This window comes from Trachemys scripta, chromosome 3 (genome assembly GCF_013100865.1).
Source record: "Trachemys scripta elegans isolate TJP31775 chromosome 3, CAS_Tse_1.0, whole genome shotgun sequence".
In the NCBI taxonomy this organism is placed as follows: domain Eukaryota; kingdom Metazoa; phylum Chordata; order Testudines; family Emydidae; genus Trachemys; species Trachemys scripta.
In genome coordinates, this window is record NC_048300.1 from 41,238,915 (window position 1) to 41,266,684 (window position 27,770).

Consider the following 27,770-nt stretch of genomic DNA (forward strand, 5'->3'; position numbering starts at 1 on the left):
GAATTTTGAGTGTGCTAACCATCTCTGGAGGTGATGCCACTGTGACACTGTATAAAAAGGGAATTGACCAGCTGTACTATTGTTGTTACCAGTGTTACACAATTGCCATAAATCTTGTACAAAGCATGCCTGTAAGGTATCACTGGAAAAGTTATAATCTGCTAAGTGTTATTATCCTGTTGAAATGTCTGTAACACCATACTGTATAAAGTTATGAAAATTTCCTGTATGCTTGTTACTAAAGTAGACAGCAACAAGGCAGATTGACATCAAGACTAGCCAGCCATGTGTTCATGGGCCATTAAGGAGGATCAGCTCTTCCACTGGGCCCTTCCGGAGGATGCCTCAGAGAGCACACGGACAATGGATGCCCATGACTCAGCAGGGCAGGTAGAACATGTGATCCCTGACTCCATGTTTGAGCCAGTATTTTTCCATGCAGATGGACTGAGGAGACCAGGGAGACCATGACATCACCTCCTTGCCTCTTTCTTGCTCCACATCTCTGGACTGTGATTTCTAACAAAAGAAAGATTTGAATAACACACTGAGGACTCCAATCTTTTGGATGTAAACAGAGAGACTTATTACAAACTGGCAGATTTAACATCAGTGCTATTATCCTGATCTACAGATGCTGAAATCAACTGTAATGTATATGATTCACTTTAACCATTTAATAACTCTCTTCTTTTCTTTTTTTATTAATAGATCTTTAGTTAGTTTACTACGGATGGGCTCAGTGTGGTATTTGGTGGGATCCTGAAGTACTGTACCTATTGACCTGGGGTGAGTGTCTGGTTCTTTGGAACTGGAAGAACCTAATATACACCTCTACCCTGATATAACGCGACCTGATATAACACGAATTTGCATATAACGCAGTAAAGCAGTGCTTTGGGGGGGTGGGGCTGCGTATTCCGGTGGATCAAAGCAAGTTCGATATAACGCGGTTTCACCTATAACCTGGTAAGATTTTTTGGCTCCCAAGGACAGCGTTATATCAGGGTAGAGGTGTATGTGATTTCCGGTTTTAATAACTTTTTATCATAGAAGTCTGGTTTGTCTGGGTGGTGCATGAGGGGCTAGAGGGCCTGAAGGGGACTGTCTGGGGCTTCATAATAACTAGTATAGTATTTTGGAAGCACACATTTGTTATTGGCTTCGTGAAATCTTATGATAGATTATACCACCAATCTGCGAGATATGCCCTGTATTCTGGCAGTCTGACCTGAAATTGGTGCTCTCAGCTGTGTCCCATACCAGTCAGAGTGACAGCCACTTCTACTTAGGTGCCAATGTGTGGATTTAGGATGAACTTCAGGTACCCGGATTATGAATTTTTGCCAATGCAATTTTTTTGAATGTAACAAAATAAATTAAACAATTTTGGAGAAAATGGGTTATTACTAGCACTTTGAGAGACTGAAAATAAATATCAGTCAGGCAAGAGATTCCTCTTTTATTCTCTCCAAGTTAGATAGCATAAGAGGTCGGGTGAAAGGCTCTCATGGTTCCTTTAAAGTATTTAGGATAGTTCTCCACCTAGCTGAAGCTCCTATTCTGATGGTTCCATGAAAACCTGCTGACTGCTGGCTTTGGAATATGAGAAAACTTTGCTAACGACTAGAAACCACATGCGGTAAAGTGCTTCACAGTATTGCGTTCACTCATCAAAACACTGATTTCTGTGAGGTGCTATAAAAAAATTAGACCTGTCGCTTAAAATACAGCTACTATTGCTTTCAGAGGCTCCTGCTCCAACACCACGCTGAAGAGCTGCTTCCAAGTGGAGGCAGGTGTACTTAAAAGTGACAGGTCTGAAAAGCCTCTGTGTTCTAAATGCAATAGCTCTTCTGAAGAGGAAGTCAAGTTTTGCAACTCAATCTCTCACAACAAAATCTACCCCAGATGTCAGAAAAAGCCTCCTCTCTGGAAAAGCATGAGTTTCAAGACTTCACAGCAAGACTCAGTTAGGCAGCAACATTAGAACCAGAAGCAGGGAAGTAAAAGGAGCCAGATGCAATCCTGATAGAAGAATGTGGGGAGTGCCCATGTATTTCAGGCTAGCTTGCCCACCAGGGGAAAGGCAGAATGTCCCTGTAGTGAGTCGGTGTGGCTCCCCTCCTGCCCAGCAGAGGGAGCCCCCTTACAGACACCCAAGTGGGCGGAGCCACCGCCGCCTGTTCCCACCTCCCGGAAGTCAAGGGGCAGGACAGGAAGTATAAAAGCCGTCCGCCAGAGCTCAGTTAGGCCCCAGCCGCCGCAGGGAGCAGATGTGTGGCCGGGAGCTCGCGGCCGGGAGACCTCCGAGGCCCGTGACCGTTGCCCTAACTGGCCGGAGCTGCCCCGAGCCCACTACGAGGAGGAGCCACCGGAGCCCGCCCGCTCCCATTGTTGGGAGAAGCCATTGGAACTCCCCCACTCCAACCCCAAAGGCGAGACACCATCAGGGTCCCTCCGCCCCTGTTGTTACCCGGAGGAGCCGCCCGAGTCCAATTGGCCGGACTTCCCCGAGGAGCTGCCGGACCTGCCACCCAGCCCCGGCCGAGAGGAACACGTGCTGGTGGATTGGACTGAGCCCGGTGCCACGGACAAGGTAGGCCCTGAGGGGGAACCCGGAAGTAGCCCGGGGGTAGCAGACCCCAGTCAGGCTGTAGCCACGCATGAGCTGGTGTCAGTGTGTTTCGGTCAGGACACCCCACTGACCCGCAGCAGCAGTGGCCACTGCTAGGGCCCCGGGTTGGGACACAGTGGAGTGGGTGGGCCTGCGTCCCCCCCTGCCACCCCCACTCACGGGTGGCAGGCTTCCCCCTCTCCCAATGCTCAGCCCCTGCACCAGAGGGCCCGAGCTCCCTAAACTGTGTGTCACTCAGTCCTGTGCCAAAGGGTAGGAGCGCTGACCCAGCGAACTATTCTGCTGCCCCACCGGTAGTGAGTCAGTGTGGCTCCCCTCCTGCCCAGGAGGGTCAAGCCCCGGCACGAACCCTCCACAGTCCCTATCAGTGCCCAATAAGAATAGTGCGATTTCAGAAATCTAGTGAACAGCTTATTTCAACTCTGTTGTTTGCCTGATCTGCACTGGAATGTAAAACAAAAACTAAATTGGATAATTTTTCTATTCCTCTAAATATTTATGAACAATTGTAGGTTTTATTACATTAAAGCTAAACAAAAGAATATTTAACATAATGGAGAGTAAAATGAACATCAATTTACATGACATTAGGAAAAAGATGTCTCAAATCTTTTCTTGTTTGTTTTCTACCTCCTTTCTTTTGCCAGCTATGTGGATAACAAGAATGGCCACTAAGCTAAAAAACGTTGAAAAACTGGTAACATTGGTTCCAATCCTAAAATTGCTGAGAAACTCAGTTATGTGAGGAGTACTTCCAGAGCTGCCAAGAGCAGGTTTGGGCCCTGCTGAAAAAATTTTTTCAGGCCCCCCAGCAAGGGTGGACCGGCTAAACAGGGCCGATGAGGGGAGGGGGGAGAAGCCGGGCCCCGGGCCCCCTTCCGGACCGCCAGGCCCTGGTAATTTGTACCGGCTTCCCCCCGCTCTCGTTGGCCCTGAGTACTTCCAGCGCCTACTGAAGTACCAAAGGAATTAAAGGTACTTTGTCAGAGTCACTCAGGACCATTATTCCCAACACAGGCTAATATCTAGTCTTCTGACTTTTATTTTACATTACCATCCCACTACAGAGAAGAAACCATTTAGGTCCTGGAGCACTCTAGGGCCATTCCACATCAGTGCAGCAGAAGCGTAAGTATTAGAAGTCAAGTGCATGCCATACCCACTGGGTTGACACTTCCAATGTTGCTCAGCAAGATGAGATTGGGTGCAGGGTCTATTATCTTAATTCAGATGGAACTCATTGACTATATATTTAATGGTGAAGCCACCAAACAGGTACCTTACTGAAGATATTCATAGTATCTAGGAGAAATCTTTCCTATTTGCTTTCAGTGCTCTGTGCAGACCAATCACCAGACCATAACTAATGCAAGAATAAAGACTTTTTTTTCATTTTTATATTCTATAGCAGTGGTCACCTTCTGGGAGCAGCGTGGGGCTGGGATAGGCAGAGCCTGCCTTAGCAGCAGCCACGCTGCAGCACTACCCAGGAGCTGCCGGAGATAAGTGCTGTCCAACGGGAGGCCGCACCCCAACCCCCAGCCCTGAGCCCCCTCCTGGAGCCAGCATCCCAAACGCCCTCCTGCATCCCAAAACTCTGTCCCAGCCCTGACCCCCTTCTCAGAGCCAGCACCCTGTACCCTCTCCTGCATCCCAACACTCTGCCCGAGCCTGGAACCCCTCCCAGAGCCCACACCCTGCACCCCAACACTCTGCCCCAGTCCGTTGAAAGTGAGTGAGGGTGGGGGAGAGTGAGTGATGGAGAGACGGGGGGATGGAGTGAGTGAGGCGGGGCTTTGGAGAAGGGGCGGGGTAAATTCTGAGTTGCCCTTACATTCAAAAAGTGGTCTTGGGCATAAGAAGGTTCTATACTGTTACACACACACAAACACACAGTAATGTGTGTGCAATGTAGCAAATTACATCTGCCAGCAATGGGCAGCTGTCTGTGAACTGAGGCTTCCTGTGTCTTGGTTCAATGAAATGGAGGAAAAATATCAATAATTTAAAATGTTCATCTGCTTGTGTTTTCTCCCAAGCAAAAGGGAAAATGTGAAGAAGAAACAATAGTTAGTTTTTTCATGCCCAACATGGAACCGCAATAGTCAAACTATTCAGGATGATAAGAGGCATAAAGAATACAATGCAAGCTTCAGCAAGAGTCTCGTTTCTCAGAAACGTGTGGGGAGGTTACACTGTTTGTCAGGCTTATTAAAATATTGATGATGCAAAGAAGCACCCTGTGTAGCAAGCCCACCCCTGGTGGGAACATCAATTCAATAGAGTGAAGTGCTGCCAAAATTTTAACAAAAGGCTCCCTCAAAATTGTGCCACCTCAGTAGATGAAACAAGTGATGTTTCCTAGAAAAAAATTCTTCCCATTCCTCACAAACCCCGTAATCAATCAGTCCTTCCACTCCTCCCTCACCCAGATCCATCAGTCTCTGTCCAGCCTCTCAACCCAGTATGGTTTCTCCATCCCCAACACCTTGGGGAAGCTCCTCCTCAAGTTGGCTGACCTGTCCCGCAGCTATTCTTAAAGAGAAGGTTACTCACCCTGTGCAGTAACTGAAGTTCTTTGAGATGGGTGTCCCTGTGGGTGCTCCACTTCAGATGAATGTGCATCCCTGCACCTTCGATTGGAGAGTTTCAGCAGCAGTGCTCATCTGGGTCGTGCATGCACTATCCCCGTCTCGTGCCATTGACAGTGCCTATCTAGCAAATGCGACCTGACTGCCCTCAGCTCCTTCTCTACCATAGCGCCGGAAATTGAATTCCGAAGTAGAGGGGAGGAGAGTGGGTAGTGGAGCACTCACAGGGACACCTATCTCGAAGAACTTCAGTTACTGTATAGGGCGAGTAACCTCTTCTTCGAGGAGTGTCCCTGTGGGTGCTCCACTTCAAGTGACTGTCAAGCAGTGCCCCTCATTGGACGGAAGGGGCTTCGGAGTTGTGTGTGTAAATGAAGAGAATACTGTAAGGCCTAGCAATGAATCGAGTCGTGAGCCCTGGTCGACTGGGTAATCCTTTGTGAAGGTGTGTGGGACTGCTCTGCATATGTCCATGATTGGTATGTTGCTTAGGAAGGCTAACGAAGTTTAAAGGGATCTAGTGGAATGTGTTTGGATCCCCAATGGGGGTTGCAGGTTCTTCTGTAGGTAGCAGAGGTGGATGCACCAGGAAATCCATTTAGATAGTCTCTGTTTGGAAATAGTGGAACGCATAGAGCATTCCACAGGGGAAATGAAAAGTCTCGGTGATTTTCTAAGGGGCTTAGTTCTGCCAAGGTAGAATGCTAAGGCGCGTCTGACATCTAGAGCACGTAGTACCATGTCTTGTGTTCTCCCATGAGGTTTAGGGAAGAATGAGGGAAGACGGATTGGTTGGTTTATATTGAAGGATGAGGGTACCTTAGGGAGAAATTTGGGGTGAGATCTTAGAGTGACCTTGTCCTTAACACAGATGGTGTAAAGTAGGTGTGCCATGAGGGCCCCTAGCTCTCCCACTGATGTAATAGCTATTAAGAATACCACCTTCATCGATAGGTGTGTCAGAGAGCATGTTGCTAAAGATTCGAATGGGGGCCCAGTGAGGCAGCGTAGTACTAAATTCAAATCCCGAGGTGGGATGGGGGTATACATATTTTGGGGTAAACATTTCTGATATGTTTGGTGATCAGAAGGGCAAAGATCTACATCCTGTCGACCTTGTGATGGAAAGGGGTGATAGCTTAGTTGTAAGTCCAGTCATGAAAAGAGGGTGATTGTCCTTAGAGTAATGCTGAGGGCATCTGCCCGGGTAGGGGCTTTTAGTAGTCAATTGTCCAGGTAAGGGACCTTGTACCTTGACCAAGCTAAGCAATAGTCCAGAAGTCTTTAGTACCTGCATGTATTCCAGTATCAATGGTAAAGGGAGGGGGGGAAACAGCTCTGGTTTGTTTATTTTGACACCATATGTTGAATCTCTTCTATTTATGCGGATAAATATTATGCATGGTTATCCTTCTGCTGGTCAGTAATATGTCTTTCACCTGTTCTGAGCCGGTTAGTTAGTCACGACGGACTCATGCTCTCAGGTGAAGCCTCTCCAGGTTCGGGTGGTAAACCTGTCTGGCAGCCTGTGATAGAAGGTTTGGCAGATGTGGGACAATGTGCGGTGTGCATACGGCCACCCGCAACAGGTACAAGTACCAAGTTTGTTTGGGCCATGTGGAGGCTACCAGGATAACTTTGGCTTTGTCGGTTCATATTTTGTATATAACCCTCTATAGCAGGGAATTGGGTGAAACGTGTATAGCAGAGGTGCATCCTATTTGAGGAAGAAGACCCCAACCCCACTCTGAAGCAGAATTGTGGGCATTTGTGGTTCTGGGATGTCATGAAGAGGTCAGTAGACGGGTGACCCAATGTTTGACTGTTTTGTAGGACAGCTCTATTTAGTTCCCACTCGTGATCCTGAGAAAAATTCTCTGCTCAGCGTGTCTGCTGTAGTATTTTGGCCACCTGGGAGGTACGAGACTGATATGCTGACCTTGTGCCAGATACACCAGTTCCATAGTTTCATGGCTTCAGTGCAAAGGGAGTGCAACCATGCCCCTCCCTGCCGGTTTATATAAAATATGCAGGCAATGTTGTCCGTCATTATTCATATAGTCTCATTCTTGATCAAGGGCAGGAAGTGCAAACACATGTTGCAAATTGCTCACAGTTCCAGGAGATTTGTATGTAATCATATCTCAGAGGGGGACCATCAGCCCTGTGGTGTGGTGCTGTAGATGGGCTCCCCAGTCTATCAAGGAGGCATCAGTTGTCAGAATCCTAGAAGGTGGAGTTTGTCTGAAAGGGATTCCCACATACACATTGTAGGGTTGGGTCCACCAGTGCAGAGTCTCTTTGACCTGGGGTAGCAGCATGAGGTGTCTGCTCACACTGTGTTTGTGTGGTATGTAGATGGTCCTTAGCCAGCCCTGAATGCCATGCCTGGGGAAACACGTGGGTCGTACTATGAATGTGGTTGCCACCATATGGCCTAATAGTTGTAGACGGGTTCGTGCCATTGTGTGCGGACTGTTCAGTACTGAGGAGATCAGAGTGGTCATAGTAAGACATCTGTTTGGCGGTAGTGATGCTTTGGCCTGCAGAGAATCTAGATGGGCCCCAATGGAGACCAGTTTCAGGATGGGTATCAGGGCTGATTTTTTCATGCTTAGTTGTAAGCCCAGTCGTGAAAAGAGGGTGATTGTCCTTTGAGTAATGCTGAGGGCATCTGCCCGGGTAGGGGCTTTTAGTAGTCAATTGTCCAGGTAAGGGAATATTATTACCCCCTGCTCGCCGAAGTGTGCCGCTACCACCGCAAGAATTTGGGAGAAGACTTGTGATGCTGTTGAGAGACTGACTGGTAGAACTTTCTATTGGTACTGTTCTGTTCCCAGAATGAACCTGAGGAACGTCCTGTGAGCGGGATGTATGGTTAGATGGAAATATGCATCTTGGAGGTCAAGGGCTAAAAACCAATCCCCCCTTTCCAGTGCTGGTATTATTGTTGCTAGTGTGACCATTCTGAATTGTTGGACCCTTACGAATCTGTTGAGTTTTCTGAGGTCTAGAATAGGCCTCTAGCCTTTATTTTTTTCTGGGTTAAGAAGTACTGGGAATAAAAGCCCCTCCTTCTGTTTTGAGATGGTACTGGTTCTACGGCACCGAGATGTAGGAAGTGGTTTACTACTTACCGTAGAAGTTGTTTGTACGAGGGGTCCCTGAAGAGGGATGGGGAGAGAGGGTGCAGAGGGAGGAGGAGATGAATGGTATTGTATAGCCTATCAAGATTATTTCTAGGATCCATTTGTCTATAGCGATGGATTTCCATGCTGAATAGAAAGGGGTCAATGGTATCCAAAATGGGGAACGGTCGGTGATGGAGTCAGCAGTGATGAATGGCGGGCGCGGGGGAAGAAGGATGCTTCCCTCTGAAGCACCTGGCGTTGGCCACTGTCGGAAGACAGGATAATGGGCTAGATGGATTTTGGTCTGACGCAGTATGGCCTTATGTCATTCGTGCCCTCAACCAAACTCTCAAAATTGTTGTTTCACAGAGAATTGTTGGGATGCTGATGACTGAGGTGGAGATGGTCAATGCCTTGGGTGCCTCTGCCTCTGCCATTGTGTACTGTATTGCCTCGGTTGTTGTGCATATGGGTGGATCTTGTGCACTGGGAAGGATGGTATTTACCATGTTTCTTTCTGGTTGCAGGTGCATATATCCCCAAGGTGCGAAGGGTTGCCCAAGAATCCTTCAGCGTGTGGAGAGCCTCATCCGTCTTTGTGGCAAATAGCTTCTGTCCATCAAAGTGGAGATCCACCACTGTGGATTGGACCTCCTTGGGGAAACCAGACAGATGGAGCCATGACGCTCAGCATATAACTATAGCGGTAGCTGTGGAGCGTGTCCGATGCATCTAAGGATGACTGTAAGGCCATTCTATCTAGAAGATGATCCTAAGTTATATCATAGTCTTGAATTAGTCCCTTTTGCCTTATGGGATGTAATCAATAAAGTCTTTGAATTTAGAATAATTTGAGTGGTTGTATTTAGCCATCTATGTGGCATAACTGGCAATCCGAAATTGTACAGTGGCTGATGAGTAGACCTTGCGGCCAAAAAGGTCTAGTCGTTTCCAGGCTTTGTCATATGGCATGGATCTGAAATGATGTTGTTACCGTGCTGACTGACTGCATCAACAGTTAAAGAGTTCAGTGTGGGATGAGAAAATAAAATGTCCACCCCCTTTGAGGGGGACGTAGTACTTTTTATCCCCTCTCTGACAGGTCGGCGGAATTGTCGCTGGAGTCTGCCATACATCTTTGGCTGGTTCCCTCAGAGCGACATTTATAGGAAGTGCTATTTTTGATGCAGATGAGGTGTGTAGAATAGCCAGTAGATTATGTTGGGACTCTGGGACATCCTCTAGAGGAATCTCTAGGGAATCTGTGATTCTTTTGAACAGCTCATGGAAGTGTTTGAAATCATCAGCAGCTGTGGGTGGTGGAAGCATTACAGCCTCATCTGTGGAAGAAGAGAAAACTTTGGCTGTAGGTTCCTGTTCCAGGGCCATCTCCTGTTCCTCGAAGCTCTCCTCAGGGGGCTCTAATGGTGCCACCACTGAGGGTGGTGGAGGAGACTTAGTCGTCTCCCTATAGGAACTCAGGGGCCTGGGGTATTGTCCCCCGTATGCTCCCCAGGGATCCCAGTAAGGCCACTGTGTGGGAAAGGGCATAGGTGGTGGTAACCATGGGTGTCCATACCAGGACTGGGTCCCTATCCTGTGAAACAATTTAGTATGTACAGATGGGCCTAAGGTGTAGTAGTTGAATGGGAGAGGAATGGTGTGAGGAAAAGGCACCCTCCTCCACCTCCTCAATATCTTCCTCTTCACTACAAAACGGAGGAGCAAGTGGTGAAGCAGGTTGGCTTGGTACCGTGCATACTGGAGAGACATCGGTGCCAGAAAGTGGAGATTCTGGCGTCGATTAGACAAGTAGATCCTTGTGATGTAGGAAATAGTGCAATGTCAGTGGCTTCAGCACCGAAGTGGTTGGTGCTGATGATACTGCTGCAGATGCGGGTGTTGGTGCCGACCTCTGAGCGCTCTGCGCTAATGGAACAGGTGGTGGTGCCATAGGCTATGGGGAGCACCTCAGTGCCGCATCCAAATCCATTGGTGCCGTAATGGAGGAGGTGAGCATTTGTTTGCCTCTCAATTCCGAGTCTGTCCACTTGGGGTCAGTGGTTGTCACGGTACATGCGGTAGATCACAGTGCTTCCTATGTACTCAGTCACGGTGCGGTCGGTACTGAGGATATGGAATGACCCAAAGACTGCTTCTTTTTTGCTAGGTCTTTCAGGTGATAACTTGATGCTCTTTTCCCTGAAGCCTCTTTGGAGGAATGAGCCTTCTTGTGTAGGGAAGATAAAGTCTCTGGAGATCTTTGTCCAGAGGGAGTCTGCTGGCTAGGATCAGATGCCGGGCGTAGAGACTTCTCCATGAGTATAAGTTTGAGACGCAGATCTCTGTCCTTTCTGGCTCGAGCCTTTAAGTTGCTATAGTGAGAGCCCTTCGGAGGTATGTGTGTCTCATCTAAGCAGTAGACATACAGAGTGTCCATCCAATACGGGGATCACTTCCTGCATGGAAAGGCCACACTTGAAGCCCAGCGAACCAGGCATGTGGGAACTCTGACGGTTCAGCCCTAAGGATGAACAGTAACTATTCTAAAGGGTAGAAAAGAAAGGTATTAATTTTTTTTTCAAATAGAAAATAAACAGGGAAAGGAAGGATAAGTAACTAACTAATCCATTAACTAATTCTAAGAACAAACTATTCTGAGCACTAAGAAACTGTTTTTGCACTGCTAGGAGCTCTGTCTCCGGCTGAGGACAGTTGAGAAGGAACTGAGGGGGGTCAGGTTGCATGTGCTACATAGGTACTGTCAATGGTGCAAGATGGGGATAGTGCATGCACGACCCAGACAAGCACGGCTGCTGAAACTCTCCAGTCGAAGGGGCGTACATTCACCTGAAGTGGAGCACCCCCAGGGACACTCCTCGAAGCAGCAGCAGTGAGGGGCTCTGCTGGCAGCAGGAGTGGCAGGTGGGCTCTTGCAGATGGAGTAGGGGAGTGTTTCCTTCTGGTGTCAGACTGGGTGAACAGTTGAGGAATGAGTCCCCTTTGGACACAGAGGTGGGTGGGTCTCCCCTTATTGCTAGTGGTCTTGCCTAACTGGTATGGGAGTGGTTTTCCTCAGTCACTAATCATTTGCCATTCTGTCCCAGGGAACTCTTACCTCTGATGATATCAGATGTCTCCATTGGGAGACACCCAGCAGTTCTGTTCCTGTCTTTTTCTGCTTGTCTTTCCAGTGTTCATCTGCTCGCCTATTGAGAGGCATTTCCCTTTAGTTCAGAGAATCTCCCTATGCACACACTCCACAATGAGGCGCAAGTGTCTCACAGCACACACCTTCCCAATGGGGCAGGGTTGTGAATTTCTGGTGTTTGGGCAGCAAGTAGCCTTTTTGTGACTTCCTCTTACATTCCTGACCTAGCTTTCATTCCTATGAAGCTGCTTCTTGCTGTGCAGGGAATGGAGGGATGAGAGCTTGCCCGGCAGCACAGACTGTAGGATAAAATGGTTCTAATGTATCCTAACCTTTCTGCTCAGTTGGTTAGAAAACTTAAAAAGTGCTCCCCCTCCTCGCATTTAAGGCAATACAAAAGTACAATCTGTCATCTGACAAGCCGTGGAATACACTTCCAACCATTAATCAGGTGTCCAGCTATATTTAATACTATTCCTTTTTATTAAAAGGCATGTGAGGGGGTGCCTTTCTTTTAGATTATTTCATCAGACATGCATCTGTAACAGGAGAGCAGATGCCAAGGCCCTGCACAGGATTGCAGTGCTCCTCTGTTGGGTCATCCTGCCATCAGGTGTCTGATTCCTACTTAAAGATGTGGTGTAATTAGTAGTGAATCATAGTGACAGATGCATTTTGTCATATCCAACCAGGACACAAAAGGAGCTGAAATGTCGCTCTAAGGGGCAGAGGGAACTAGGGTCAAGGATGGAGAAGATGTTAAAGGGAAATCCTAGGGCAGCCAAGCTTGGAAAGGAAGTTTAGACTGAAGTTTATTTTTATCTAAGTCACCAAGTAAAGCCAAAGCCCAGAAAGGGCACATGTTTGATCTAAATACAGGGTGTATTCTTTCTGTCCACACCTGCTTACAGCTTTTTATTAGTGATGCTGCTATGTGTTGACACTAATCTTTGCTTGTATTAAGATGGTAACGGTATATTATCACATGTATTTTCTCAGTCTACTATAGGTGTTGCTATAAACACTACAAATACAGAACTACTAGCTGCAGGAAGCACAATTTGGAAAATAGTTTTTAACATTAACGTGAATAGGAGTTATCACAATTGCCCCAGGCAGCAAGGGGACAATAGATCTTTGTAGTTTAACCAATTATAAACACTTTCTGCATGAGTCCACATGATAATATCCCACCACAGTGTAAATCAAACTCAGTAGAACACAGTCTGTTCTTCCACTAGTCATAATAGAATTGGTACAGGATGTACCAAAATGTGTCATGGTGGGTAAAGCAGGGGACTGGGAGCCAGGAAACTTTGGTTCTATTCCTCATAGTGAAATTGAAACTTGCTGTGTGACCTGGAGAAGTCACAACCTCTCTCTGTTTCAGTTTCTCCCATTTATAAAATAGGCATAACAATTTATTCACCTTTGTGAAGAGCTTTGAGATCCTTGGATGACAAATGCTAAATTCAGGGATCTCAAAATGCTGGGTAATACAGTTCTGGCCAATGCATGGGTTATTGCAATTAGCTGTGAAAGGTAATTTGGCAGGGGCTTCAGAATTCTGTCAAGCAATCCTCTTGGTTAACTCCAAGGTGATACTGACGGCCTCTAGAGGATCACCCTGGTCAGAAAGAAGCATTAGTCCAGGAGTTTCGGGAAGCAAAAAAAAGGGAAATTTAATGGGAGGAAAGTCCCAGAACTACTGCAACCACCAAAACATTAACTCCTGATATATCCAAGGTTATTTCTCCATTTAATGTCTTTGTATATTAAGAGGACAAACAGGAATGGTGAAAAATCCAGACAAATTGTTTCCTCTTTCTGAAATATAACATTACATTGAATTCACTAGCTTTCTGAACTACCCTTCCTGGATGCAAATCTATAGTAAAGCAAGGTCCAGGAATAAAATATAAAGGTCACTTCCAAATCATGTTGTGACTGTCAAAAGCAAATTACAGTTTTGAATGTTACTGATAAAGAACATCACAAAGCTTTTATGTTAACTGGATAGGACTGTTCCCAAATGACATCGCAACTAAAAGCTTTCCATGATTACTTCTCTCACTTATTCCACTGCATTTGTCATTGGATTAAATGCAACGAACGCCCCTCACCCCCAGGTAGAAGGTATTCACTGAAATCTTGTAAACCAATGAACTGCTAGCTACAGCCTTCACCGCCACTAGCAGCTGCACAGGACTTGCTGGTTCATGATTGAGTTAAAATGGAAGCAGGCAGAGGAAATCAAAGCCTAATAAGACATCTTTAGACTACATCACAGGTAGCAGCAGCAAAGCCAATGACTGTTCTTTGGAGCTTAGACTCTGTTCCATTTCCCTGCTGTTCTTTCACAGCTGTTTCAATGCTGTTCTTTGAGCATGACCTATATTGTCATTGGTAGCCTGAGCTACTTTAACAAGTGTGTGACGGAAGTCGACAATGATTTTACATTCTTTAATCAAGATAATAACTCACCATAACTACCCTGTTTCCCCGAAAATAAGACAGTGTCTTATATTAATTTTTGCTCCCAAAGATGCGCTAGGTCTTATTTTCAGGGGATGTCTTATTTTTCAGAAATGAAAAATGCCTTATTATCGGTGGATGCCTTATTATCGGGGAGGTCTTATTATCGGGGGGATGCCTTATATTACAACGAGAGGCAAAACTGTAAGTAGGCCTTATTTTCGGAGGATGTCTTATTTTCGGGGAAACAGGGTAATACCTCATCTGCTACTGCTGGGTGACAGTGAAACCCTGAAGAGCAATTAATGAATTACATATATCTTACTTGCAAAAGGACTGTACAAGCCACACTTATGTGATGGTAGAGAGTCTGACACCATGATTTATTAAATTTCTGAGTAGCCAAAAAAAGAGGAAGTTTTTGGAGATTAGAGGTGATGATTATTTATATATTTCTGGTCTTGATAAAATGTTACCTTAGTAAGACAAGAGCTACAACAGCTGTTACCTCATTAAATGAATTTGTCTTCAAGATTTTTAAAAAGAATCAAGAAAAACATGTATTCTAAAAGGATACATAAGCCTGCATTTTCAACACAAAGATAGTACTTAGGGCATTTTACAGCAAATGGTCTAATTTGTTATGAAATTATGTGGGGAGAAGTTTTCTTGGAGTTTCTGATGTCAACTGTGAGAACCCATCATGAAAAAAATGTTATTACACTGTGTGTTTATTTTATGGATAATAGGGAAGGGGCTGACCAGAGGTGAAGATGTTTGGGACGGTGATAGAAAGGGCCCCAGGCCCATGAAATAATTTTTAGAATGCTACCCACATAGGGCCCCTTGCTCGTGTTGAGGAGTGAAATATGAGTGAAGAACTAATTTCAAATTACTCCTGTAAGTCCTACTCAACATGAGTGTAAAGTTGCCGAATCAAGCCCATTGTGTTTTTTCCACTGGGAAAAATAAAAGTGGTGTTAGATTAAAAAAAAAAAAAAGTGTGTGAAAATGGAGGAAAAACTTACTTTTCACACATACTTGTGACAGGAAAACATTTCCCAGAGTTCAAATGGACCTACAGTAAATGTTTTGCAAAAATGTTAATCAAAATTCTATTTGAAAATGTTATTGAAATTGTTAATGACATTTTTCATTTAGCCAAAACTGCTGCATGAGCACTTTTTGGGCATGGGGATAAATGGAAAATGTTGGTAAGCACTTTCATTAAAAGTTTGAAAAAATCCATTTTGTTGTTGTTGCAATTTTTGTAAAGGCTTTACCAAGGTTTTTGTTTTGTTGGTTGGTTTTAGTTGTTTTTAAAGAAAAAAAACATTTAGAATCAAAATATTTCAACCAGTTCTAATCAAAACTCAATAGACCTTGTACAGAATCCTAGTCCTCCTCAAAAGGGAGGCTTTTAACTTAAGTGGGATCAGGATTTGCCTGTTATTCTTGCATCTTTTTTTTTAATTATTGTCAAATATTCAGCTTTCTCTTGTTTTACAATAAACTGGGAAATATCTGATTGAATAAATCCTGCCCTCACAATGTGCATTCCTAATTCAGTTTTCAGAAATCAGCCAGATGGTATCAAATAATTCAGAGTGACACACAGGGGGGGTACCATTAAAAACAGCATTTCATATGCTCCAGGTACTCATGATAACACAGAACAGGAAATATTCTACTGCAAATGTTTTGGGACAGCTAAGTGCTGATTTTTTTTAATGCTACTTGCAGTATAAAAGCATCCCATGATGAGATACAATTCATAGAATTTATAAAAAACCATAATTCAGAAGGCCATCAACAGCTGGTCCCTCCCATCAATTTCTTCTGGTGGTGAAGAGCTGCATCTATTAAAACAGTTATTGCTTCCCAGATGATTAACATTGTATGTAGGTTTCAATCATTTCAATTGTCTCAAATATTTTTTCTTTGGGAAAACAGCCCTGCCTCTGCATAGCATCAACTAACTATTTCTAGGGGACAATTCTACAGGTGCTAAACTAATGTCTAAACATATGAAACACTGCTTAGCATTACACATGATCTGTATTACACACAGTGATGAATGCTGCAGATTAAAACATAAAAGTACAGGAATAACCATTTCAGATCATTTATATAAAGATTTCATTATCTGACTGCACTATTCATACAGTCAGTTATGGACAATATTTGTGTTAAAATGAATCTTCCACATAATACAACCAACTTTAATACTGATCCAGAACACAAGCGTATTAACGCTACCGCACGAATGTGTGTATATAGTCAAACTATGTAAAGTGTATCATTAGAATTGGCAACCAGCTCCTCTATAATGTAAACTAGGACCTAAGGCTGAAAAATATACATTTTAAAATCATGATCCAAAGAGCTTTAGAACTGAAAAAGTTTGGGAAATTGCTCTTTCAGCTGACTTCTTTGAAAGGCAAAGGAGTTATTCTTGACTCAAAATTAGGAAAGCTTCCAACTGTACTGAAACATAATTGTATGCTTATTCATACAAGTTTCACTCATACTTCAGACTCTCTCTAGCACACAGCCTGAGTGACCGGCTTTGAGTTAACGAGATCTGTGGAGTTTCAGGAGAGGAGGTGGAAGAAATCCAACCCCGAGGGCATGGAGTAGCACCGGATTGAGTTCTATGACTAGTTATTGTATGTGCGGGTGGATATGTAATACTACCTTATACTTCCCATCACACATTCAAGCAAGGGTCTCAAAGTGATTTGCACACAAACCTCTGATCTAGGAAGGATTACTATACCCATTTACAGGTGGGGAGAAAGAGGCCCAGAGAAGTTAAATGACTTGCCCAAGGCCACACAAAGTCTGTGACAGAGCCAGGAGCACAACACAGGGCATTATTTGTGAGGAAATATTGGAAGAAGTAAACATATATATAGTTCAACTGAGGGTGAAATGACAGGGAACGTAACAGTATACAAATATTTGAAGGTTTTTAACAACGAGGTGGGAAAGGAGGAATTTTGTTTAGTGGAAAAGGGAGGATTTATTTGTTTTAAATGGAGCCACAAAAGATCTGGACAGCTTCTATCAATTACATCAACAAATACTATACAATAACAAACATTAGGACCCTCCAGATTCCCCCATAAAATGAAGATTGTCCCATCATAGCCTTCCATCCACTCAGTTCTCTTCATCAGAAAGAACCAGCCTGGGAGATCATATAGATCGTGTGGCATGAACTGAAGGTTGGCAAGTTCAGGATGTCACAGGGGAGAAGCCCTCTCACATTTAAACCAAGAGACTGTTAGCTCAAGTATTTTACCCAAACCCAGCTTCCACCGTGTCCCATGAGAGGGGTAGTCACTCCAGCTAGAAGTGACAGAAGGTGAAATTTAGGCTAAATATCAGGAAAAGTTTCCTGGCAGTGTGATTGATTAATCTGCGGAATAGATTCCCAAGAGAACCGGTGGGAACCCCAATCAAATGGCACAATTAAAAAACAAATGGAGCGAAACACTAATGTACAATAGGGAGCAGTTCCACACTGGCAGGGAGATGGATGGTTAGGTCTTTTCCATCATTGCATTCTTTTATGACATGATCTCCCATTCTGAGTCCTGAGCTTTAAGGCACTCGCTCATGCCTGCTCTACTTATATGCTGACCGTATTCTGTACCATACTTTTCTGCCTGGTAACTCTTCAGTATAATTTGTATCTACATCTAGTTTTCTAAATCTATGCTTTCTCGTTTTCTCCCTATACCTCAGACACAAATTTGTGATCGGGAAAACTCCTCACCCCCTCCCGCTCTGTCTAGACCTTCCAAGCATTTATAATGAGTTTATTTGGCAACATTAAAATGCTGAACCATTCCGCCTGTGAACTGTGTTGTTCTACTGCATTCAAACCCAGTTGTTTAATTTCCCATCCAAGCTAAAATGCATAATGTTTAAATGGCACAGTAAAGTATTCAAAGCATGGCGCACTAACGAGACTAACTTAGTAAAACATGAATGAGAGTTCTCTATCACATGAAGAATAAACAAAGGCATAACACCATTTATGGCTGCATCTGAGTGGAAGGAGACAATATACCTTGCCCCAAAACAGTGGGAATAAATGCTGGGTATGAAGCATGCACACAACCAGAGAGCAAATATTTAAAAACAGAAAGGACGGGAACCATTCAACCAACTATCCTAATGTCAGCTATCCAAGAATTGAATGCTAGCAAATGTTGTTAAAGATCTAGGGCCAGAAAGTGCCTTATCACAAAAAAGCCTAAGGGGAGGGAAGAGACAGAGTGGCTGGGAACTGTGCAAGTGTCTCCCCATGAATTTTCCTCTGCACTGTTCCTTTAAAGAGAAAAAGTTCTAGACTCCTAATGGGACCATGAAACCAACAGTGTCAGAAAATTTGTGGGGGAAAGGCAGGCTTCTTCCCTGAAGATCGTGGGTTCCTCCAAGGTTTACCCATGGAACTTCTGCCTCTTTTAGCATGGCCCCCTTAGAAGCTATACTCCCACTGGCTGAGCCCATGACCCCAGTGCCTTTGCCTCACCCCCCTCTCTGAGGGTTCAGATGGGGAGCTAATGTTGCTTTGAGCAGCTTTAATTCTGCCATATTTTTCCACCAGGATACAAACGCAACCGTATCTGGAACTCAGTGAAACAACTCTGGGCCCCAATGCTTCTGCTGCATGATATGAGTAACTGTCTGCAAGGACAGACTAGAGCTTCTGGAAGGTCATGGTCACAGGAAGAGCAGGTTCCTTGCCCTCCCCAGACTGACAGCTCTATTCCAGACAGACTCTTAAAGGGCTTGCAGATCTTTCTGGAGAGCACTTTCCTAGCTTCCTATTAACAAGGAGTCTGCACCCCAAAGGTGGAGACCCCTTGTGGGGAAATGGTGTCTTTTTTGACAATCAAAAATTGCTGTTTAATTGCCAGGAACTTTCATAATGTACAAATATATTTAGAGGGCACATACAGTAGCTACCCTTCACCCAGTTAAGCACTTTGACATTCCCCGATGAAAGGTGCTAGTGGAGCACAAAGTACTATTATAATATTTATATTTTGAAAGTTATCACAAGGATAATTCACATAAAATTCTGTTTTCTGGCTGTGATTTCTTTTCAGAAAAAAAATACAGAGAAATGTTAGAAAGCCACAACCTAATGAGAATTTCCTATATAAATTGGACACAGGTATTTAAACGGTGATGACATCACAGTAATTCGTGGATTATGTATGAAAACAAATATTTAAAATTCCAATTTCTGAAAAGTCACTTTCTGATGGATTTGATGCATGAGCACTATAAAATATCATCCCTTCAATAAACCCCCAGAAATGTATATTCTTTGTGTTATTTATGATTGCTCCTCTGATTGCAATCAGCTTTCTTTCAAGTAAAAAACTAACTAACTAAATAAGAATACAGCCTGCTAACCTAGAATCAGTTGAATCTTACTTCCACTATCAATCAGCGTAGTTTTTCCACTGACTGCAACCCAATTAAAATCCAATTAGCTCTGTAATTTGATGGAAATTGCTATCACAGAATTCATTTCTGTAATAAATGCATCATAGAAGAACCTGACATGGAAGGGGAAGGATGTTTGTGGTTAAAGATGGTCTTGTACCACAGGCCTGGGAATCCAGAGCATAATCCAAGCCCATTAGAGTCAGTGGAAGGATCCACAACTTTGGACCAGACATCTGATTCTCAAATTGCTGATGTAAAAGTTCTAACACAATCTCTCACCCTTCACCACAATATTTTTAAACAACCATAACTATGGCTATTTCATCCCACAGAGTCAAGAGTACTGACTCTTCAGAGGATCTCTATATTGAGAGGGCTTTATTAAAGCCACAACATTTAAGGACCAATATCCAGATGATCTTAACTGCAACCATATAAGAACGGATTAACAGTCTTGTAGCCTTGCATTTCCCCTTGTCCTATAGGAAGCAAATGTCTGTGACAGAAACTCAGTACCATTCAGTGGAATTCATCCTGTAAGGTAAGGATTCCCTGAAAAACAAATAGAATTTACATCTCCAGGAGTTGGCTTGTTAATTTTGTAATGATAATTTGTCATTGTTGCTTTGATTTTGTGTCAAAAATGGGGATAATACTTACCTACCTTATAGCATACTAGGGACCGAAATTAATTGATATTTGTAAAGGGTGCAAATGGATGGAATGAGTTATTGATGTGTGAAGTATTATAAATTTCAACATGCCTAGAGTAGATCCAGAGTGCCAAGAATTAGCCAGCTGGGGTTAAATTCTACTTTCACACTGTCATCATTTTACAAAAAGGCTGAAAAAGAGTTCTGCTGTGTATTCAGCTATAATTAGCTAGAAGTTTTGTGGCACTTGATAGTTACCATGGAGAATTTCTTAGGAACAAAAAAGTCTACCAAAAATACATGTTAGGTGATTATGTACCACTTTCTATTAAAATATTCTTTTAAAAAATAGCACCAGTGGACTCCAATTATTCACAATTTCATATTCTTCTCTCTTCTACACTGCATCATGGAATCATATTAATTGAACTATATGTACTACCATTTTAATAAAATTCCACAGCAGTGGTTCACTGAGATTACATAGTGTCACATATCAGGGGGTAGCCGTGTTAGTCTGTATCCACAAAAACAACAAGGAGTCTGGTGGCACCTTAAAGATTAATAGATTTATTGGGGTATAAGCTTTCGTGGATAAAAAAACCACTTATCCAAACTACTTCTTCAGAAGTGTTTTTTTACCCATGAAAGCTTATGCCCCAATAAATCTGTTAGTCTTTAAGGTGCCACCAGACTCCTTGTTGAGATTACATAGGGAATTAAAAATGGTATATTCATTTTTATAATTTGCACCTGACACAGTAAGTCTTGGATTTAAAACACACAAGAAGAAGAATTGAAAAAAAACCCTGAACCCTGGGGGGGAGGGGGGGGGCGGAGGGAGGGGAAAGGAGGAAGAGAGAGAACAAACATATCAATTAAGTCAGCAAAGTACTTCCAAAATGTATTTGTAGCTAGAAGAAACAACTCCTGATAAAATCGTTCATGCTTATATTATATTGCTATTGCAACTGCAGAATTACAAACTTGCAAAGGTTTTTCTTCCATATATCAGATTTCATGCCTTTTCCTCAGTCTCTCATAACTGATTAAATAATGCCCCCTCCTTTTTTAATTATGCTGCCACACTAAAGCAGCAGAAATCAGTGAATGTCGTTTATCAACAGTGTAAAAACAACGAGCAACTGATCACAACAGCATGGCAACTTACAAGTCTTTTTCTGAGATTACTTCTTATAAATTAAAATAAAGGACTTTTGACATACCCACATCTGATTATGCACCTACAGATGTGACTTTTTGACTCTAGCAATGTCACTGATCAACCTACACCTTTATGAAAGAGCAAGAGAAACGGCAAAATTCAAACCAGTTACAGGGACAGTCTTTAGCAGTGATTATTTGTAGAATCCATATGTTAAAAATGGAGCTCCTTACCCTTTTTCTCAAGTTGTAGGTTAAGATGAGGTTCCTGGAGAAGGAGTGAGAAAAGGCTGTGTAGAACTCCAGCACTTTCTGTAAGGCATCCCTTTTAATCACATGAAGGTCACAGTAAGTCAAGGCTCTGACATTAGCACAGGACTGAGCAAGGGTAGCTTCTTTCCAGAACACATCGCCAAAAACATCTCCTTTGCCTAGAGAAAAACATGCGTCAAAAGTATCATTATTGCAAGGTAAGGACTTAAACAATGGTCACCAAAAACTGAAATGGCTTTATCGGTCACTCATTGCAAGCCAACGTACCATTGTATGGCACAATATAAATATTCTGAGCTCCAAATTTCAACCCAGCACCTCTGCTTTATTGCAGCCTCATTTCTTGTAAGTGATATTTTTTTTTAATTTGCCATTTCTTCATTTTCTGTGTTAAATTATGGGAGTTCAGCAAAAACTCCCTAAAAACCAAGCCACAATCATACTAATGTCATGAGACAATTTCCTTTGTACCAATCCCATACATACATCACACAAGAATACTAAAGATCAGTAAGTTATTAGTTTTCCAATTATATCTGACACAACACTTTTTAGATACCGATTATGACAACAGTGTGTTAGGCCTGACAAGAGAAATGAACCAGCAAATGGGCCTCTTTGCCACAGAGGGTTAAGAATGAAGAAATATGTAAGAGATCAAGAAAACTTCACCACCAAACCAGAATTTCTGTGCAATTCTATGAGCTTTCCTTCCACTTCCTTCTTTTCCACTAAAGAATAAATGTTTTCCTCTTGAGTGGATGACACTGGCCGTCTGGTACATTAATCCATATGTACTGACAAACTGTATTTTATAAGCTATGCTACATTCTTCTGTAAAATCCAGTTTGGTACCTTGTAACATATGAACCAATTTTATCTCTGAACTCTATGGAGGAATGTCAGCTACATTTCAAGCGTCAGTATGTATTGAACCCATCCTTTTAAGCTCCAATTCCACCTATTCTGTAGGCACAATTTGTTTTCCCCAGAGCTAGCGTCAGAGACATTAGTAAAGGTACCATGTTGGTTAGTTCCCTCTCCTTCTACTCTCCTTACAGAGAACCATGCACGTTATTAAAACTGGACATTTATGTGCCAAGTGCAGTATAAATTTACCATCTTATTTGCCTGATCTCATATTCTAACAATAGGGAATCTGCAAATATCATGGTAACGCTAAATACCCTGCTGCAGTAAATAGCTTTATCATCATTATTAATAATAATAGTGCTCATTGTTTAAATGACATTTTTCTGTCTTAAATATTTGCTTTCTGGATCAAATTGCATAGATCAAGATTAATGATTAAAACATGGTCCCAAGCCTCATAAGAAGCTAGCATCCACTCAATTAACACAGGCCCTCTCCCAGAAGGCATTCACTCACCGCAGTCATTGAAGTGTACTGATTTTTATGCACCATAAGTAATATGCGTTTTACTGGATAAAAGGGGGTTGTTGACCTTTGTAATAAATATGCCTTGAATCCAGAATTTGCCATGCAATTAGCTGGACAACTGTTTCAAATTAATGCCATGTGACACTACCAAGTATGCAAGTGTGCTGTCATTGACAGGATGTCTGCCTAGTAGCCTGAGCAAAATGAGGAATTCTTGAAGGTTAAATCCCAGCTCTGCTCCTAAAAGCTCCTGTTGGCTCTAAGCAAGTTTCTTAACCTCCTAGGCACATTTCCTCATTTGTAACATTGAGCTAGTTTACTTACTTACCTACCTCACAGAGGCAGGAAGGTTAATTTGTAAGCAAGAGCATTATATATACAGGCTGAGTATCATTATCATAACGGCACATCCCAGGGAATTTCCCTCTCTCTTTTTTTTTTTTTTTGGAATGATGGGCTAGATCTTCAGCTGGTCTATATAACAGACATGGCTCCATTGAAGTTGATGGACTTATGCCAATTCACATCAGCCAAGGATGTGGTCCAACATCTCTAAAATATCCAGGTTTGATTTTTCAAATAATTCCTTGTGCAAGCTCCACACTGCTGTATTTCTGTCAAGAGCATGTTTTTTTAAAATGCTCCTTTCCTGCCATTTACAAAGCCCTACCTGTGGCTGTCAGATGGTGGTGGGGGGGGGAGAGAGAATGGGTGGAAATTTATGACCAACTTTGAAAAAAAATGTCAAAAGAGAAGGATGGGGAAGACTCCCATGGCAGCAGAAACTTATTTACACATCAGGTCAGAACAATCACTTTCCCCTCACAACAAAGAACCTAACAATTTCAACATCCACGTACTTCCTCTTCTCATTCTCTCAATAAAGCAAGGTGATCAGTAAAAACGGGCAAGACTAAATGGCTGAATTTTGTACCAAATATCTATAATTTGAAAAGTAAAGTAAAGCAAACAGAGAGGGAGCAAAACAGATCCAAAAGCTCTTTGGTGAAGAACTGTCTAAGGGTGGCAGAGGGAAAACATAGACTAGGGTCTCTCTTCACCTACGTCCCTACCGCCACCTCGACTCCTGAGGAAGAGAATCTAGAGAATAAATTCAGAAGCGTGTCACAGGGTGTTCTCCCTCAGACCCCTCTCCCACTGCATTCCAGACACACGCAGGGACATTATCCTTCAGTCACTCCTAAAGTAGATGATCTAAGCTTTTACCATCAATCATTTATATACCTCCTGAGGATTGTGGGCTGGGGCCCGCTTCCACTTTCAGCTCACTGCCGCTCTGTGGAAAACCAAATAATTCATTGCTTGGTTTTTGTTTTAAAGTTTATGTAGACTCTGAAAAGTGATTCAGTAAAACTGACACGACAGTATGCCATATTTATTTTCTTCCAGTGACTCCATATCAAATCTGCTGCTCTGTTTACAAGTCAAAAGATGATTTTTTCCAACTGCCTGCACAGCATGCTCAACCTGTGTTTTTTCTGCCTCTCAAACACAGCATCAGTAATGAAGATGCTGTCACTGGAACTTTACTGATTATTTTGTTGCTATTGTGGTAGAGAGAACAGAATTCAGCTCACCATAGCTATATTGCCCTGAAGTGCTAATAAAAGTAAAACTTGGTTTGCTCAGTAATGCAAGCAGACATTATTCAAACTAGTGCAGGCAGTAGATTCAGTAGCTGAGTAAGAGAGTAATGTATCTAGGACTCAAGCTGCAAATTTTGAATCTAGGTCTAAATTTACAACTCCACAAAATTCAGAGATGCTTGGATTCATGGTATATTTTTGCCTTGATCCTATTATTAGGGCCTAGCTACAAGAGATATGCAGGGCTCTGTATCTTAAGGCTTGCACCAAAGCTTATTAAAGTTAATAGGCGTTTTTCCATTGCCTTCAGTGGGCTTTGGATCAGGTGGTCTTCCATGTGCATCAAACAGACTCTACATCTGAGAGCTGCACTCAAATCAAAAAAGCAACTCAAGATTCATACCCTCTGAGGCCAGAATCTGGCTTAATGGCTTACACAAGACATGAAGTTTCATTCAAACTACTAAAAACGTCCAAGAACTCTGCTTCCACACACTATCGAGATGATACAAAGAGATGTTAAAAATGCCAGATACTTTAAGGCTACTGTGTATGATGGTCTGCTGAGATGATCCAAGGCCACTGAGGTGCCATTTTGTGGAAGCTTCCGGACACTGCTCGGTGTAATGCATAGGTGCTGGAACTAGGGGTGCTCCCGCACCCCCTGGCTTGAAGTGGTTTCCATTATATACAGGTTTTACAGTTTGGTGCAATGACTCTCAGCACCCCTACTATACAAATTGTTCCAGCACCCCTGGTATAATATCTCAACAGCAGTGCAGCCCTAACAGTGGCCTAGGAGATCATGCTTCAGGAAATATTGGTGTCTGACACTTTTCAGAGTTACACATGTGCTGATATGCAGCATTCAAGCAGAATATCCTCTATGTACCTCAATAAAGGGCTTCCATAGAGCTGAGTCCCCAGGATTCTTCCTCTCCATCCAAACAAGTGGAGGCTCAGACTATTGCAAAATGAAGTGTGATCACAAAATGGGAAAGCCAGAGCCCCCTGTGGTTCTCTGTTCTGGGTAAGTATTTGGCTAAAACACTGTTTTGATGTTAAAAAATATCTTCTCTGTCTCTATGTGCTTTTCCTGCTCTAATTGTGCCCTGCACTTAAAGTGGGAGCAGAGCATGAAAAGCCAACTTGGGGCAGTAGGCTCTGATTCTGCTCTCAACAGTTTTATTCATGTGTAACTCCATTGACTTAAGTGGAATTACTTCTCATAATGCAGAGATGTAAGCGAGACCAGAAATCAGGCCCCGAAAGGCTTAATTTTTTTGGGATAGTTTTAATTAAATGCCTCCCCAAGTTGGACATAAAATGTAAATGAATACCTTTCCCCTTATTTTTACATGAAGAATATTGGACTTCAGAGGAACTTCTGAGAACAAGTACAAACACCAGAGGAAAACAAAAGATCATCTTCCCTCTTGACATAACTTTAAGGCAGTGAAAAAGCATCAGAAAAGCACTGAACCCAGGCAACCATTTTCTAGTGAGAACATGGCATCGGGGGAGGAGGGAAAAACACATTCTGTCCCACAGATCGTTTGCACAAGTTCTCAGTCACTTCAGGGACATTTGTTCTGGTCCTCCAACACAATGCCCTTGGCAGGGGTTGGCATATGAAGGTGATTTGCTGTTCTAGGCTATTTAGGCTATGACTCAAAGTCCAAATTGAGCCAGTAATAAGACACAAATCACTACTCAAGTATGGAGCTGATCTATATTATTTTCTACTAGCCAAGGCTCCAGTCTGAATTCACAGTAGAACAGATGTCGAGAAGAGCTACTAGGATGATCAGGGGAATGGAGAGCTCATCTTATGAGAGGAGACTAAGAGAGCTTGGCTTATTTAGCCTTTCAAAACGAAGTCAGAGAGAGGATTTGATTGCTCTCTATAAATACAGTAGAACGGTAAACACCAGGGAGAGAGAAGAGCTATTTAAGCTAAAGGACTATGTTGGCACAAGAACAAATAGGTATAAACCAGCTATGAATAAATTCAGGAAATTAGTAGGTTTCTAATCATCAGAGGAGTGAGGTCCTGGAACAGCTCCCAATAAGAGTGGGGGGGGGAAACCACCTAATTAGTTTTAAAAATGAAGCTTGATAAATTATGTGGTAGGGGTTGCTTGTGAAAGCAGGGGACTGGCCTCAATTACTCAGGGGGTCCCCTCCAGTCCTATGTCACTATGATATTTCTCTGTTCCTTTTCCTCCACTTGACCTTAGCAAAACATTAACTAGAGTCCAACGGGAAAAGGGCAGTAGCCAAACTATCACCCTTTCCGTTTCTTTCCACACACAGAAAAGGCCAGGATCCTGCTCACAGTTAAATTGATAGGAGTTTTGCCACTGACTCCAGTGGGGCTGGATCAGGCTTTGCTGCCAGCTGGTTCTTCCAATTACAGCTACTGAAATCTATTGCAGTTTTGTGCCTTATAGCTTTATGGCCCTTTTCCATAATCACCCAAGCCTCGGGTAAGGTAATGTTCTTCCTAGAATATACGCTGAATACAAGATAAAATTGACTATTCAAACATGCATGTGGCAGCCATGGCTACTGTATGATCAGCAGAACATCCATGAAAGGAATTTCTCTTTTTGGGAGAATATCTGAAAAACCTTTACTCGTGGCTGCAATCTCACAGTGCTAGCATAAAGGGAAATTGTTCTTTAGAGCTGTCATCCTTTCCTTTACACTTTGGGGCTCAGATTCCACAGTGCTGGGCAAGGTATAGTTCTATTCTACTCTGTATAGGCTCTTCCACCATCCTCATTACCATGGTATGAGAGCACATTACTTGACAAGCTCTCTTTCTCACCGTCTCTCCAGAGAGAGAAGTGTGTATATAGTGGAATGCTTTATTTTTGTAGAGTTTTTATTTAAAATTTATTTTATAAAACCTAGCAAGTCCAGTTAGATACACTAAAATGCATATGAAATAGGGTCATGCAAAAATAGCAAATAGTATTTCATGACATTTCTTGGAAACAAAATATATGCAACTTTGCTCCAAGTCACTTTACTTTTCACAAACGATTTGTAAAATACCAACTTTTAAATATGAGTATGCACATTTTGTAATTTTACAGGTTTAGTTCTTAAAATTAATGTATGCTGAAATATAATTTTGAATATTCTGAGGTAGTTGCTCAAGTATATTTACTCAAACTGGCGCTAACTTTTGAGCTTCAAGAAC

The 27,770-nt window shown here is 42.9% G+C and overlaps 1 protein-coding gene across 1 annotated transcript in view; it reads right to left on the reverse strand.

The window, feature by feature from the left end:
- KCNH1 (potassium voltage-gated channel subfamily H member 1) overlaps positions 1–27,770 on the reverse strand; it is a 182,329-nt gene that overhangs the window by 98,858 nt on the left and 55,701 nt on the right. Inside the window, exon 4 of the mRNA XM_034764462.1 lies at positions 21,513–21,709. Within this exon, the coding sequence (XP_034620353.1) occupies positions 21,513–21,709 (197 nt within the window). The remainder of the gene's footprint in view (positions 1–21,512; positions 21,710–27,770) is intronic.